At 35.9% G+C, this 15943-nt stretch overlaps 1 protein-coding gene across 1 annotated transcript; it reads left to right on the forward strand.

Annotated features, from left to right (window-relative positions):
• Window positions 1-52: 52 nt before the first annotated feature.
• On the forward strand, window positions 53-14762 carry LOC107592400 (kinesin-like calmodulin-binding protein homolog). The gene is made up of 22 exons (XM_016281900.1): window positions 53-159; window positions 466-654; window positions 1898-2008; window positions 2087-2196; window positions 2961-3053; window positions 3138-3260; window positions 3485-3577; window positions 3770-3830; window positions 3933-4036; window positions 4222-4398; window positions 4594-4757; window positions 4858-4964; window positions 6229-6278; window positions 6346-6435; window positions 6582-6681; window positions 11401-11593; window positions 12128-12308; window positions 12385-12595; window positions 12964-13124; window positions 13552-13754; window positions 14481-14559; window positions 14643-14762. Exons 1-22 carry the CDS (start codon window positions 63-65, stop codon window positions 14688-14690), a joined length of 2745 nt encoding a protein of 914 aa, XP_016137386.1. The 5' UTR covers window positions 53-62; the 3' UTR covers window positions 14691-14762.
• Window positions 14763-15943: the final 1181 nt, after the last annotated feature.

Consider the following 15943-nt stretch of genomic DNA (forward strand, 5'->3'; position numbering starts at 1 on the left):
ATTGTGACATGTGTGCTTTGTACCATTTCCAAACAAAACAGAGATACGAACACTCTGGCATCATGTATGTCAATTCTGGAGCAGAAAATGTGTCCATGTCTTTGAACTTTATGGGCAGGAAGTTACGTAACCATACTGTTGCCCCAGCAGCAAAGCAACGTAAGTAAATATCACATTCACACATGTGCCTACTACTTCCGTTCATCTTGAGTTTTGTGTCATCAGACTCTAGTGTATATGTATATAATATATATATATATATATATATATACACACATATTTCCCAAGTACTAAGTTATCTTTATCAATGTTCTGTTGACCCTATTAATGGGGTGATTTTATTTGAAAATGTTATTAAATATTATTTTAATGAGAGGATTCATTTCCAAAACCACACCATGATGACTAAGAACATCTAATTTTCTTATATCAGGCTAAAACAGTGTTTTCATTCACTATTTCTAGGTGCCTGGGAGACCACTGACCTTTCTCGATATCAGGAGGATCCAGTGGTCTCCACCCGAGTGGTACTTTCTCATCCCATCGTGTCATCAGAGGAACTGCCAGGCAGTGTGCCTGATCTAAGAGAACAGGTTCAGTGGCGTAGACCATGTAACATCCATAATACACTCCTACACCAGGATAAAGATAGAGGTGGGTTGAATGTTCCTGTCACCTCCCAGAATCTAAATATCGTTTAATATTTGCTTAACATTTAAACTAACACCTTTAATCTTAATGACATATGAATCTTAATACTATGTACCTAAAATAACATGATATAATTAAAATGTTTTACCTAATTTTGTAAACTTAATTTTAAGACATTAAAAAGGCACATAAACCGTCTTGACATAAACCAAAAGAAAAAAAATATTAACATTTTTCTTTTTTTGACTTTTAAGCAAGCACATCTGGAACAAGCGTTTCAACATGATGTTTATGCCACTGAAAACGTTACAAGAAGAAACTGCATAAAAAGAAGTGAAAATAATCTGTGTTAAAGTACTTAAAAGCATAGTCTACCAAAAAAAATGAAAATTCTGTCATCATTTACTCCAAACCTTCTTTTTTTTGTGGAACGCAAAAGAACAAATTTTGAAGACTGCTGGTAGCCAAACAGTTTTGGGTCCCACTGACTTCAATAGTGGACAAAAAATACTATGCATGGAAGTCCAATGGAACTCAAAACTGCTTGGTTACCAACATTCTTCAAAATATTTTCCTTTGTGTTCCACAGACAAATGAAAAGTCATACAGGTTAGGAATGACATGAGGGTGAGTAATTGATGACAGAATTTTCATTTTTGGGTGGACAAACCCAAGGTATAAATACGGATGTGTTTTTGGCATGTACAGGCATGTTTAGGTAATTTAAAAGGTTTATTCAGTGCTATTGTGGAAATATGATGATAGTTATGTAATTGTTTATTTAATAAAGTGCATACAATTACTTTGTGCTCGGCTGTTAATTAAACACCTTAATCAGTTAATTTAGTTTTAAATAAAGGAATAATTAATAATTAAAAACTAAAATAATGTGTATATATTATATATATTTATGTAATGTATATGTAAAACTGTAAAATTGTAAAATCGTAATAAAAATAAATTAATATTTAAAATTAATTCTAAAAATGTATAAACAAATGATTTAATAAATTTTTATACTTGAATGGTATTGTTTAATTGGATATGTGTGTGTATCTGATTATATAAGATAAATGACTCAATTACCAGTCTAGCTAATTAACCCCTATTGTCTGGCATATACTAGACAAAAGGCAGTCACTGATCTATCCCCATGTAGAGGAAGTGCTTTGTAAAATAAGTTCCAGACTCCCCAACAGAGCCTGAAGAGTGAAGTGTCACTGTAACTGCATGTTAATATTTAAAGGTGCAGCTAAATGTGAGGTCTCATGGCTGAGGAAAGGTAGACTCAAATGGAATACGTTCAAACGCTGGATCGGCACAGACTGCCACCGTGGTCCAAAACGCAGTGGCAAAGGTAGGTCCCGCCAGTGAAGATTGGGCATACTTAAATTCCGATCAAAATTCATTCATTTCCATCCAATTTTAATCACAGCACCCAATGTGTCTTCTATGAGTGCAAGTGTAAGACATCCTGAAGATGAGGCTCCAGTGGATATCAAGATGTTTATCCCATACGACTCTGCCAAGCTATGCATAACCCAAGTATGTAGATGTCACTCCTTCATGGACTATTGTGTACTCTGCATTGTTTTCTTGTTATGTTTATGAATAGATTTATCCATCAGATGTAACCTAAGCCAGTGTGTGTTGGTCAAGAACACATATTATTTTTGTTATCCAAGAGTTGCTTGTTGCACTAGTCACATGTCCGTCACTCCCACTGTTGTCCTGGGGCCATAGGGTGGGGATGAGACGCCTCATCTGATGTCATGTGATTTTAGTTCTTCAAGGCCCATTCATGAGTCATGACCACACATTATTGAACAACCCAAAACCCAGAATTCATACAAGTTCTCAAAAAGACAAATCTTAACAGGTTCCAGTACACACCTTGTGTCATTTTTGTTTCGTTTGCCCAATGCAGAACTGTTAGCATTAAAGAATGTACCCATTCAAGAAATTTAGTATGCAGGCAACTACAACAGTGTTTCCCAACATTTTGACGTAGGTGCCTCTTCATCAACACAAAACCATAAATGTGTTACTTTAAAATTATACTAGACATTATTCGGTATTACAATTACATTTATTAAAGTGGCCACAATGATTCACTTTTACACAAAAACAATTGATATTGTGGCTTAAAAAGACTCACTAAGTGGCTTTTTTCTTCAATAAAAGCTTTAATGGTGAACTCTTTTAATATGAAGTTTTAACAGTTCTAGGGGACGATCATGTAAAAACTTAAAAAATAAAATGGCCACTTTGTATTTGAGTGGTCTATGTGACTGTTACCATACCAACAGGTAGCAGATGATATGATTGCAATGAAGAGCAGACATCAGGAGATGATTCAAGAACTGGAGGAGAACTTTCTCATTGCATCACGAGAAAATCAGGTGATAGGCTTGTTTACTGTTCGTTCAGTCAGACAAATAATAAGGTGATTTTGGTGATTTTATGCTTAATTTATGTGTGTGCAGGAAAAAACAGCTCTTAAAATGAGGACGTGTTTCCAAAATAAGCTTAACACCCTGAGGAGAATCCTAGATATTTACCAGGAAAAAGTGGCCAGAAAAAATGCATACTGGGAGGAGAAGGTCAGGGTGAGTCACAAGCATCATTATATTGGTTTTACTTCCTTCCTTTTCCAAATTCTCATTGGCTTGAACATAGTAGATGTAATTATTAATTCAGGAATAAACTGAAACACATGATGTAATGTGTACAGTATAGCATTTTTATTATATGTCTATTTACTTAATTATTGTGTCATATTGCTGTCATCTGGCTATTTTTACTGGGTAACATTTCATTTTTCTGGGATCAGACACTAGAAGATCTAAATGAAAAACTTAAGGGGGAACACAAAATACTTCAGGAGAGGAACCAAAAAGACTTGGCCTCATGGGATCAAGAAAAGGTATCAGATTGTGGTAACACACCACACATATACATACATACATACATACATACATACTCTATACTGTTTGTGTGATATATATATATATATATATATATATATACTGTGTGTGTGTGTGTTGTATATATTAATATATATAGAGAGAGAGCGAGAGAGAGACTAAGAGACTAGCATCAATGGAAACTTTTACAGAACAAGATGATGGAATTGTTCTCCTCCCGACTGGACCTCCTTCACAACCACCAGGCATCAAGTAAGAGCTGTATAATATTGTGCGCTGTTTACAGGATTAAAATGACAGATGTCAATGAAAGGTCAGAATAAGTGAAGAAAGATGTTTGAGTCTATTTAACAGCACTGCAGGAGCTGCATTTGGCCAGGGCAGAGATGGGGAAGGTCCAGGAGATGCTCGAGGCCTTTCAGGAGAAGAAAGAACCTGAAAACACATCTGAAGAAAAGGTAGGAAAATCAATAAAAACATCAGTTCCAGCTCTGAAGAACATCTTCATTCCGAAAGATTCCCTGCAAAGAGTTAGAAAGCAAGACATGTTGTAGTATTTACCAGGCACTGATTTTTATTGATGTGAGGCAATGTATGATTTCTGTGAGACTGAACTGTTGCTCTAACTCTGCTCTGCCAACAGGACAGTAGTGACTCAGATGTACCACTAGACGGAGCACAAGCTCGTCTGGAGATTTTGAAGGAGAACCTATTGAAGAGGGAGAGAGAGATCTCAATGCTCATGGAAGGACAAGAGCGTGTGACAGAACCTGTTGAACTGTCAGCATATGCTCGCCTCCTCAGTGCTGTTATACAACAGGTTTGTAAAATGTATTGAGTTTTGTTCCACAACATAAATTGCACACAGTGATACCTCAAACATGAACTGACACAGTCACACCCCAAAAATAAAACTGTGTGCTTTAAAACAAGAAATGCTACTTTTAACTTTAAAGTCTGGCCTACAAATTGATAATGACAGAACAAAACAGCTTTCTTGCATTGTTTACTCCAGGCTCATTATGTTTGTGCTGAGCTGACAGAGGCTAAACAACAATTTGACCAAATGGCAGAAGACAACAAAAAAATTTACGCAAAGATTAAAGAGAGTCTTGAGCAAACAGTGGAAGAGTCCTGCCAGAAGAGCCATGAGGAACAAGAGGATGCACAGCAGAAAATGTGGGATCATGGCATGGTTTCTTAAGAGTTAGAATATAGCTTAAAACTATCAAACTTTGAACATAAGCATCTGCTAACTGAATCATACATGATAATTCAGGGCACAGCCACAGGTGGGGGACGGATCACAGGCCAGATTACTCCATCATGAGGTCATACAGGTGGCTTTGGAGTGCATCAGAGCAGGGGCTAATCCAACTGTCATTGGTAAATATGATAAATTGATAACTGTGTAAGTTAATAGTATTCTCTTTTTGGATGTGTACAGTGGGTATAGAAAATAATCACCCCCATTTAAAATAATCCAATTTTGTTGCTTTGCAGCCTGAAATGAAGACGGACACAGTTTTTATCCAGCTGTATTTACTCAGTGCAACTTATAACATCCAAGTGAAATATATAACACCATGTCACGGAAAATAAAAAAGCAGAATCACTGAGTTGGATAAAGGATCACCCCCCCCCCCAAATGACTTGTATAATCAATAGCCAATCACCTTCTCAATGGCACACAAAGCCATTTAACATTCAACTGTGATCAGCTTTGGTAATTCTGATTAGCTCAGCATGAAAAGAGATTTCCTGGAGCATTTCAGCCCTTGGTAGTGTACCTGAAGCAAGCAATCAACTATGGGTGGCAAGACACTGTCAAAAGGTCTCCGGGATAAAGTTGTGGACAGGCACAAGTCAGGAGATGGATACAAAAAAAGGGTTGCAAGAAAAAAGCCACTCCTCAAGAAAGGCCACATGCAGTCAAGGTGCCAAAACGCACCTTGAAGATTCTGAGGCAGATCAAATTGAATTGTTTGGCCTCAACACCAAACGATTCACCAAAAGGTGAATGTCCTTGCAATGGCCTAGTCAGAGCCCAGACTTAAACCCCATTGAAAATCTGTGGAATGACGTGAGGACTGCAGTCCACAAACGGTCACTATCAAAATATAGGAATTTTTATTTTTTAAGATTTTTTTTTTTGCATTTTCGCCTCTATTACGATAGGACAGATCATAACTGACAGGAAAGGTCCTTGAGTCGGGACTCAAACTCAGGACATACAAACGGTGCTATATGCCAGCACGCTGCCCACAAGGCTATCGGCTCTGTCTGGTTACTATCAAATTTAACTGAACTTGAGCAGTTCTGCAAAGAAGAGTGGGCAAATATTGCAAAGTCTAGATGTGCAAAGTTAGTAGAGACATATCCCAATGGACTAAAGGCTGTAATTAAAGCAAAAGGTGGTTCAACAATACTGACGCAAGGGGTTGATCCTTTTTCCAAAGGACTTTTTGGTGTTTTATCTTTCATTTGGATGTTATAAGTTGCACTAAGTAAATACTCCTGGATAAAAGTAACTGTAACTGTGTCTGTCTTCATTTCAGGCTGCAAAGCAACAAAATGTGATTATTTTAAAAGGGGGTGATTCTTTTCTATACCCACTGTATATAGCGACTTCTTTCTGTGTGATTCCTAGAGACTGACACGACTGAGGCATGGACAGCAGAGCTGGATGAAAGAGTCAGAGTACGGCACACACACTTTTATTCTGCACTCATTCTCACTCCACACTGACGTTACTCTCTCTTTTTAGAAATTTGAGGAGGATTTCCGAAAGAATGGATTCTTAAATTCTGAAACTGATAAAAGTGTGGGGCAGCAGTTGTTGTTACTGCAAGCTGAGGTGACGGCAGCTAAGAAAAATATATCTTTCAGTGTATAATCCAAACTAATATTAGGCTCTCAAAAATGTCATAGCGATTGAATTGCAGGGGATGAGTTTTTCTTTTTTGTCATTTATGGCCTCATATTACTTGTCTGTCTCTCTAGTTGAAGCAAATCAAAGATGAAAACAAGAAGATTATTGAAAACTACACAGCTGAAAGAACCTTGAGGAAGAAGTACTACAACATGGTGGAGGACATGAAAGGCACAGTATATCACAGTCATACAGTTTCACTAAAGACATAAAAATGTCTATATATAGGAATTGTTGCCAGATACAACATGAACTGGAATGTCCCTTTTGTGGGTATGTACTATTTATTCTGTGGCTTTGGGCCAAATATCTACAAGACCCTTGACTGCTTTCCCAGACATTATTTTTTCCTATTTTAAAGTTGTATTCAAATAGTCAAACAGTAATACAGATGAATGCCAAAAGACTGAAAACCAACTACAGGCATTTTTTTTTTGCCCATGTAATGTTTTTAATGATTTGCAAGACTTCTTGATATGCACACAAGCATTCAAAATTTTGGGGTTTTAATGTTTTACAAAGCATTCTCTTATTCTCACCAAGGCTTCGTTTACTTGATCAGAAATATAGAGAAAATGGTAATATTGTAAAATATTATTACCATATTACTATTACAGTAACTGTTTCTATTTTAATATATTTTAAAATGTAATTTATTCCTGTGATGACAAAGCTGAATTTTTAGCAGCCATTACTCCAGTCTTCAGTGTCACATTTTGATGCTGTTATTATCAATGTTGAAACGAGTGTACTTGATATTTTGTGGAAATGATAATACATATTTTTCAAGATTCTTTGATAAATAGAAAGTAAAAAAAAACAACATTTATTTGAAATAAAATAATTTGTAACATAAATGTCTTTCCTGTCACTTTTGATCAATTTAATGCATCCTTGCTGAATAAAAGCAGTTTTTTCTATAAAAAATGTATGAACTCCAAATTTGAAAAGATAGTGTACAATGAGGTGCAAATCCCCCCCCCCCAAATGACTTGTATAATCAATAGCCAATCACCTTCTCAATGGCACACAAAGCCATTTAACATTCAACTGTGATCAGCTTTGGTAATTCTGATTAGCTCAGCATGAAAAGAGATTTCCTGGAGCATTTCAGCCCTTGGTAGTGTACCTGAAGCAAGCAATCAACTATGGGTGGCAAGACACTGTCAAAAGGTCTCCGGGATAAAGTTGTGGACAGGCACAAGTCAGGAGATGGATACAAAAAAAGGGTTGCAAGAAAAAAGCCACTCCTCAAGAAAGGCCACATGCAGTCAAGGTGCCAAAACGCACCTTGAAGATTCTGAGGCAGATCAAATTGAATTGTTTGGCCTCAACACCAAACGATTCACCAAAAGGTGAATGTCCTTGCAATGGCCTAGTCAGAGCCCAGACTTAAACCCCATTGAAAATCTGTGGAATGACGTGAGGACTGCAGTCCACAAACGGTCACTATCAAAATATAGGAATTTTTATTTTTTAAGATTTTTTTTTTTGCATTTTCGCCTCTATTACGATAGGACAGATCATAACTGACAGGAAAGGTCCTTGAGTCGGGACTCAAACTCAGGACATACAAACGGTGCTATATGCCAGCACGCTGCCCACAAGGCTATCGGCTCTGTCTGGTTACTATCAAATTTAACTGAACTTGAGCAGTTCTGCAAAGAAGAGTGGGCAAATATTGCAAAGTCTAGATGTGCAAAGTTAGTAGAGACATATCCCAATGGACTAAAGGCTGTAATTAAAGCAAAAGGTGGTTCAACAATACTGACGCAAGGGGTTGATCCTTTTTCCAAAGGACTTTTTGGTGTTTTATCTTTCATTTGGATGTTATAAGTTGCACTAAGTAAATACTCCTGGATAAAAGTAACTGTAACTGTGTCTGTCTTCATTTCAGGCTGCAAAGCAACAAAATGTGATTATTTTAAAAGGGGGTGATTCTTTTCTATACCCACTGTATATAGCGACTTCTTTCTGTGTGATTCCTAGAGACTGACACGACTGAGGCATGGACAGCAGAGCTGGATGAAAGAGTCAGAGTACGGCACACACACTTTTATTCTGCACTCATTCTCACTCCACACTGACGTTACTCTCTCTTTTTAGAAATTTGAGGAGGATTTCCGAAAGAATGGATTCTTAAATTCTGAAACTGATAAAAGTGTGGGGCAGCAGTTGTTGTTACTGCAAGCTGAGGTGACGGCAGCTAAGAAAAATATATCTTTCAGTGTATAATCCAAACTAATATTAGGCTCTCAAAAATGTCATAGCGATTGAATTGCAGGGGATAAGTTTTTCTTTTTTGTCATTTATGGCCTCATATTACTTGTCTGTCTCTCTAGTTGAAGCAAATCAAAGATGAAAACAAGAAGATTATTGAAAACTACACAGCTGAAAGAACCTTGAGGAAGAAGTACTACAACATGGTGGAGGACATGAAAGGCACAGTATATCACAGTCATACAGTTTCACTAAAGACATAAAAATGTCTATATATAGGAATTGTTGCCAGATACAACATGAACTGGAATGTCCCTTTTGTGGGTATGTACTATTTATTCTGTGGCTTTGGGCCAAATATCTACAAGACCCTTGACTGCTTTCCCAGACATTATTTTTTCCTATTTTAAAGTTGTATTCAAATAGTCAAACAGTAATACAGATGAATGCCAAAAGACTGAAAACCAACTACAGGCATTTTTTTTTTGCCCATGTAATGTTTTTAATGATTTGCAAGACTTCTTGATATGCACACAAGCATTCAAAATTTTGGGGTTTTAATGTTTTACAAAGCATTCTCTTATTCTCACCAAGGCTTCGTTTACTTGATCAGAAATATAGAGAAAATGGTAATATTGTAAAATATTATTACCATATTACTATTACAGTAACTGTTTCTATTTTAATATATTTTAAAATGTAATTTATTCCTGTGATGACAAAGCTGAATTTTTAGCAGCCATTACTCCAGTCTTCAGTGTCACATTTTGATGCTGTTATTATCAATGTTGAAACGAGTGTACTTGATATTTTGTGGAAATGATAATACATATTTTTCAAGATTCTTTGATAAATAGAAAGTAAAAAAAAACAACATTTATTTGAAATAAAATAATTTGTAACATAAATGTCTTTCCTGTCACTTTTGATCAATTTAATGCATCCTTGCTGAATAAAAGCAGTTTTTTCTATAAAAAATGTATGAACTCCAAATTTGAAAAGATAGTGTACAATGAGGTGCAAATATCTGAGCTAACATTGAAAATCTGGGTTTATGTCTATACCTGGGAAATTTTTTTTTTTGCTTTTTTCAAGGTCTTGGCACAGAATAAATCAATAAATAGGCCTATAAGATTCTGCACTACCTCTAAAGCCCTATTCGCACGGGATTAGTATTACCTGGTGACCTCCAGTCATTTGTAATAATTGCGGAGGTTGTCTGTGATCTTAATCGCGTGCGAATCGGCCATGTCTGTAATTTGTAAAGTAAAAATTCCCCCGCAAATGAGCTGGAGTGTTTGATAATATTTTGGGTGCTGTCATATCCCTACACCATACAATTTGCAGAAAGAGAAAGCTGAAAAGGTTTTGGGGTTAATGTGTTACAAATAAATCAAGCATAAAGCTTGAGATATTATTTTAGCCTGGTGAAATGTAAATGACACAGCGCACAAAGACTTCTTGATATGCACACAAGCATTCAAAATTTTGGGGTTTTAATGTTTTACAAAGCATTCTCTTATTCTCACCAAGGCTTCGTTTACTTGATCAGAAATATAGAGAAAATGGTAATATTGTAAAATATTATTACCATATTACTATTACAGTAACTGTTTCTATTTTAATATATTTTAAAATGTAATTTATTCCTGTGATGACAAAGCTGAATTTTTAGCAGCCATTACTCCAGTCTTCAGTGTCACATTTTGATGCTGTTATTATCAATGTTGAAACGAGTGTACTTGATATTTTGTGGAAATGATAATACATATTTTTCAAGATTCTTTGATAAATAGAAAGTAAAAAAAAACAACATTTATTTGAAATAAAATAATTTGTAACATAAATGTCTTTCCTGTCACTTTTGATCAATTTAATGCATCCTTGCTGAATAAAAGCAGTTTTTTCTATAAAAAATGTATGAACTCCAAATTTGAAAAGATAGTGTACAATGAGGTGCAAATATCTGAGCTAACATTGAAAATCTGGGTTTATGTCTATACCTGGGAAATTTTTTTTTTTGCTTTTTTCAAGGTCTTGGCACAGAATAAATCAATAAATAGGCCTATAAGATTCTGCACTACCTCTAAAGCCCTATTCGCACGGGATTAGTATTACCTGGTGACCTCCAGTCATTTGTAATAATTGCGGAGGTTGTCTGTGATCTTAATCGCGTGCGAATCGGCCATGTCTGTAATTTGTAAAGTAAAAATTCCCCCGCAAATGAGCTGGAGTGTTTGATAATATTTTGGGTGCTGTCATATCCCTACACCATACAATTTGCAGAAAGAGAAAGCTGAAAAGGTTTTGGGGTTAATGTGTTACAAATAAATCAAGCATAAAGCTTGAGATATTATTTTAGCCTGGTGAAATGTAAATGACACAGCGCACGAAACTATATTAGTTTATTTTTTTTTTAAATCCATCTAACCGGACCATAGAACGGGATTCTCAAAGCCTTGACATCCGGGTATCCGGGAGTTAAGTCAGTAAATTCGAGTAAAATCACAGGCTTCGCTTATCCAGTGCGAATGCACCACACGAAATTCAGATGTGGGGGGGTAATTTCAAAATCACACAAGGTCCCCAGATAATACTAATCCCGTGCAAATAGGGCTTAAGTCAGTAATCAAATAGGCTGTCTCTGACTTTATGTTTGGTCTTGTACAGGTAAAATCAGAGTGTTCTGTCGAATAAGGCCATTGACTAATGCAGAGCAGGCAAAAAGATATCACACCATTGTCGCTTGTCTTGATGACTACTCTGTTATCCTGGAGACCCCTCGAGGACCTCGTGAGTTTCAGTTTGACAAGATCTTCAACCCAGAGTGCACGCAGGAGGAGGTCTTCATGGAGTCCAGTGGGTAAGTGTGATACCCAGACATACTTTACATTCAAAGGAATTGAATTAAACATGGAAATGAAAGGAATAGCTCAATCAAAAGTTGAATTCTGTCATCACTGACTCACTCTCATGTTGCTCCAAACCTGTATGACCCTCTTCTGTGAAACACAAAAGGTGAATTTGTGAAGAATATCCTGGGTGCTCTATTCAGTTTAATAAAAGTGAATGAGGACTGGGGCTGTCGAGTTCCAAAATTACAAAAAAGCACTATAAAATTATAATAATATTGGCCTATGTGACGTATCTGCTATATTCTTAGTTTTAGAGGTTTCATTTATAATAATTGTTTTTAAAAAGAGCGAAGATCTACATTATTTAGAATTTTTCAATTTTTCATTATTCAGTATTCCACAGAAGAAATAAACTGATATGGTTTGGAATGACATGAGAGTGAGTAAATGATAACAACATTTTATTCCTTTAAAATAAACAAAATGTGAGATTTGTGCAGATTTCCCAAAGATGAAGATGCTCAGACACTCATTTTTCCTAGGCTAATCCAGTGTGCGATTGATGGATTTAACGTATGCATTTTTGCGTATGGCCATACGGGTTCAGGAAAAACCTTCACAATGGTTGGAGACAGAGATCGGAGGAACCCAGGAATCATTCCCAGAACTTTCACCAAGATCTTTGAGATCATCCAGGATAATGAGTCTAAATTTGAGTTTAAGGTACACTTAGTATGTGTTTCTTGAGCTGTGCTGCTGTACAATAGTCTTTAAACTCCTTTCTTTTGTCCGTCCTCAGGTTTCAGCCTACATGCTGGAGCTGTACAACGAGCGCCTACAGGATCTCTTTGTGAGCCCCACTGAAGCTTTCAGCAAGCGAATCGAAATTAAGAGGGACAGAAAGGGGCTTGTGTTCATCCAGGGAGCAGAGACAAAAGAGGCAGCCAGCGCTGGCGAACTCTTTGCATTATTTGAGCAGGGCTGTGCAAACCGCCACATTGCGGCCACAAGTATGAGCTTAATGAAACTTTAAAAGACTTCAGTTAAATGGTTTGGATTAATTGCTTTTGTTACACTCAGTATGAGTGCATGGTGAGAACATGATGACCTGGCACTGATGCCGACTTCATAACAAAGAAGGAGGCCCTTGAGTTTAACATTACAGCTATCCATTGGAATTACGACAGTGATATATTTACGACAGTGAATTCTACTCACTTAACTGTAGGGGGCTTCAAAGTCACAAAAATACACGCAGTTGCCATGCATGCATCCATTAATTCATCTATCCTATATTGGATTAAACAAGTTTACACAAGCTATTTTTACTGTAAAATTCATTTGGAAATATTTTCATTTTTATTATATCTTTTTGTAGAGATGAACGTAGAGAGTTCCCGCTCTCACCTGCTCATTGGCATCATGATTGAGAGCCGGAATCTGACCAATGGGAGCGTGAGTTTCGGGAAGCTCAGTCTGGTGGACCTGGCAGGAAGTGAACGAGCAGCAAAAACTGGTGCCAAAGATGACCAGCTGAAGGTTGCTTGGAACAAATAAAATATTAGAGCTGATTTAAAGTGTCCCCAAAAAGTTTTGAACAATAATGAACAAAAAGTTATTTTTTCTGCTGTTACAGTGAACATGTAAAAAGGAATACACTTGCATAAACAGGCAAAGTTTGACCATCAGAAAGTGTCCAAATACTATTTGTCGTCTTGACTGTTGTTTAATAATTTAAATTGTTTTACTTTGAAAAGTGTTTCTGTTATTTTTCTACTTTGTTTAACATCCTTAATATTTTGTTAAGGCAAAGACATTTTTAAAAGTAACCTTAAGTACTTCAATTTTTATTCTCCCCCACTTTTAATCGAGAATATTTTCACCCACAACTTTTGTCTTGGATTTTTTCTAACACCTCTCACAACAAACTGTTTGTCCCACATGTTGTGTATGTTTGTTTCCCCAGGAGGCAAACTCTATTAACAAATCTCTGAGTGCCCTTGGAGATGTAATTTCGGCTTTGTCAATGGAGCAGCCTCATGTGCCCTACCGTAACAACAAGCTGACCCAGCTCATGCAGCACTCACTGGGCGGCAATGCCAAGACCCTCATGTTCCTCAACATCTCTCCCTCTGACTGCAACCTGGACGAAACTCTCACCTCACTCATGTGAGAACCAAGTACCTCGCCTGTACCTTACATGCACAAACTCCATGTCACTTTTGGCTTGCTCAGCTGGAATTTAAAAGACTATTAATATTCAGTAATTTAATCAAGTTAACTGCGCTGTCATCAGATGAGAACAAAATTTGAGAGCCACACTTTGCAACATTGACACTGTTATTGAACTAAACTGAGGTGAATAATGACACTTTTGCCTTCTGAACTTTTGAACTATATTGAACTTTTCATATATAATTGATGAACTTTGCGAAATTTGCAGATACTGAATTGATCTGAAACAACATTAAACTAAACTGAGCTGAATAATGATTTTGACAACATTTTCCTGTTTATTGTTAATGTGAAGCTGCTTTGAAACATTCTATAAATTGTATATAAAGTGCTATAAATAATTATGACATGACTTGACTTGTTAATTGAGTCCTAAAGTCTTTTAAATATTAATTTTCTAACCAAGAAGTTGAAAATTAAGGATGATTAATCTAATGAATAATTGATTTGTTAAATCAAATAAAAATTAGTGTGTCAGATTGGTCGAGACGCTACATAAGTTAATTATGTGCTCTCAACTTGAAATATTGAGCAAGCGAACCCATACAATTTTGGAGCATAAAGACTGCTTGATACATTTTAAAACTTAAGTTTTCAGTTGTTATACAATGTACAGTATATACAGTAATACACACTTTAAAATAAGTTTATGTCTTACAGCTATGCAACTCGGGTGAAAGCCATCACCAACAATGCTCAGAGGAACATAGACAGCAAGGAAATCGCTCAGCTGAAAGAGGTATGTTCATGATTCATCAGAATCACACCTTTTTATTGGTGAACACATTCTTCTTTCTTTTACATTCTCTTTTTACTTCACAGGTGATTTTAAAATTGAAATCAGGTCAGCCTGTGGAAGAAGACGTGTAAATCATCATATATCATCTTATCCATCATATAACTCTAAGGATATGACTGTTTTAAATTAGGACCGTTTCTACGTATGCATGTTACATCATTTTATGACCATCTCTCATAACATTTGAACATAACATTTAATAAAGAGATAAATAAAAACCTTAATCATCACAGTTATCTTTTATTTCAGTAATTGCAGCTGCAGTTATGACCCTTTTTGTGTATAATATTTAGCTTTTTTGTATAATGAGTTTTCTTTGTACCCAGAATTCAGTGTGTGTCCCTTTTCATCCCTTATTTAAGTGTGCATGTCAAATTAATGCCGATGGCAAAGGTGGGCCAGGCCATTGTATGCAACCCAGTAAAGCAGATCCAGTGCTCATGTCCAGTTTTGGGGAGTTACTAGTTACATGTAACAGAATTACGTAATTTAATTACAAAATAAATGTAACTGTAATCTGTTATAGTTACTGAGTAAAAAATGTGTAATTAAATTACAGTTACTTGTGAAAAGGGGGTTACATCTGAATATTTCGACACATACAGATTGTAGTGAATTGGTGGGTTTTTGTTAAATGTGAGCCAAAATCATCACAATTAAAAGAACCAAAGGCTTAAACTACTTCAGTCTGTGTGCACTGAATTTATTTAATACACGAGTTTTACAATTTGAGTTGAATTACTGAAATAAATGAACTTTTCCACGACATTCTAATTTATTGAGATGCACCTGAATGTATATGTTTTATTTTTTTAAGATTAACTGTTTTTTTACAGCATAGTTATATGCCAGTGTTTCCTGTCATAGCTATGCAAAGATTTGATTTCAAAAACAGTATCATAGCTATCAATCTGTATCTTATGATTTTAAATCTCTATTTAACCTCAGAACGATCAAGCAAAAAGAGCTGTTAAAGTCTGATTTTGTGGGGACTGTGTGGGGACTATAATCTTAATTCAAGTGATGAAGCATTTTGAGAAGTCTGACAGTAATCTGTGTTAAATGCTATACTGTAAGGTTAACCCTGCCTGGTTTAAATGTTTCAAAATTATTAACGGATGAAAACAATTATTAGAAATTTAGGAAAGTAATCAAAAAGTAAATGTAATCAATTACATTAATAAAATAATTGAAATAGTTACACTACTTATATTTAAAACAGCGTAACTTGTAATCTGTAACTGTAAATTTGTAAATCTTTGTAATCTGTAAATTACACTTCAAAAGTTAGCTTCCCAAAGCTGCTCATTTCCTTTTCACACAT

Source organism: Sinocyclocheilus grahami, unplaced genomic scaffold, assembly GCF_001515645.1.
Source record: "Sinocyclocheilus grahami isolate Dianchi unplaced genomic scaffold, SAMN03320097.WGS_v1.1 scaffold152.1, whole genome shotgun sequence".
In the NCBI taxonomy this organism is placed as follows: Eukaryota; Metazoa; Chordata; class Actinopteri; order Cypriniformes; family Cyprinidae; genus Sinocyclocheilus; species Sinocyclocheilus grahami.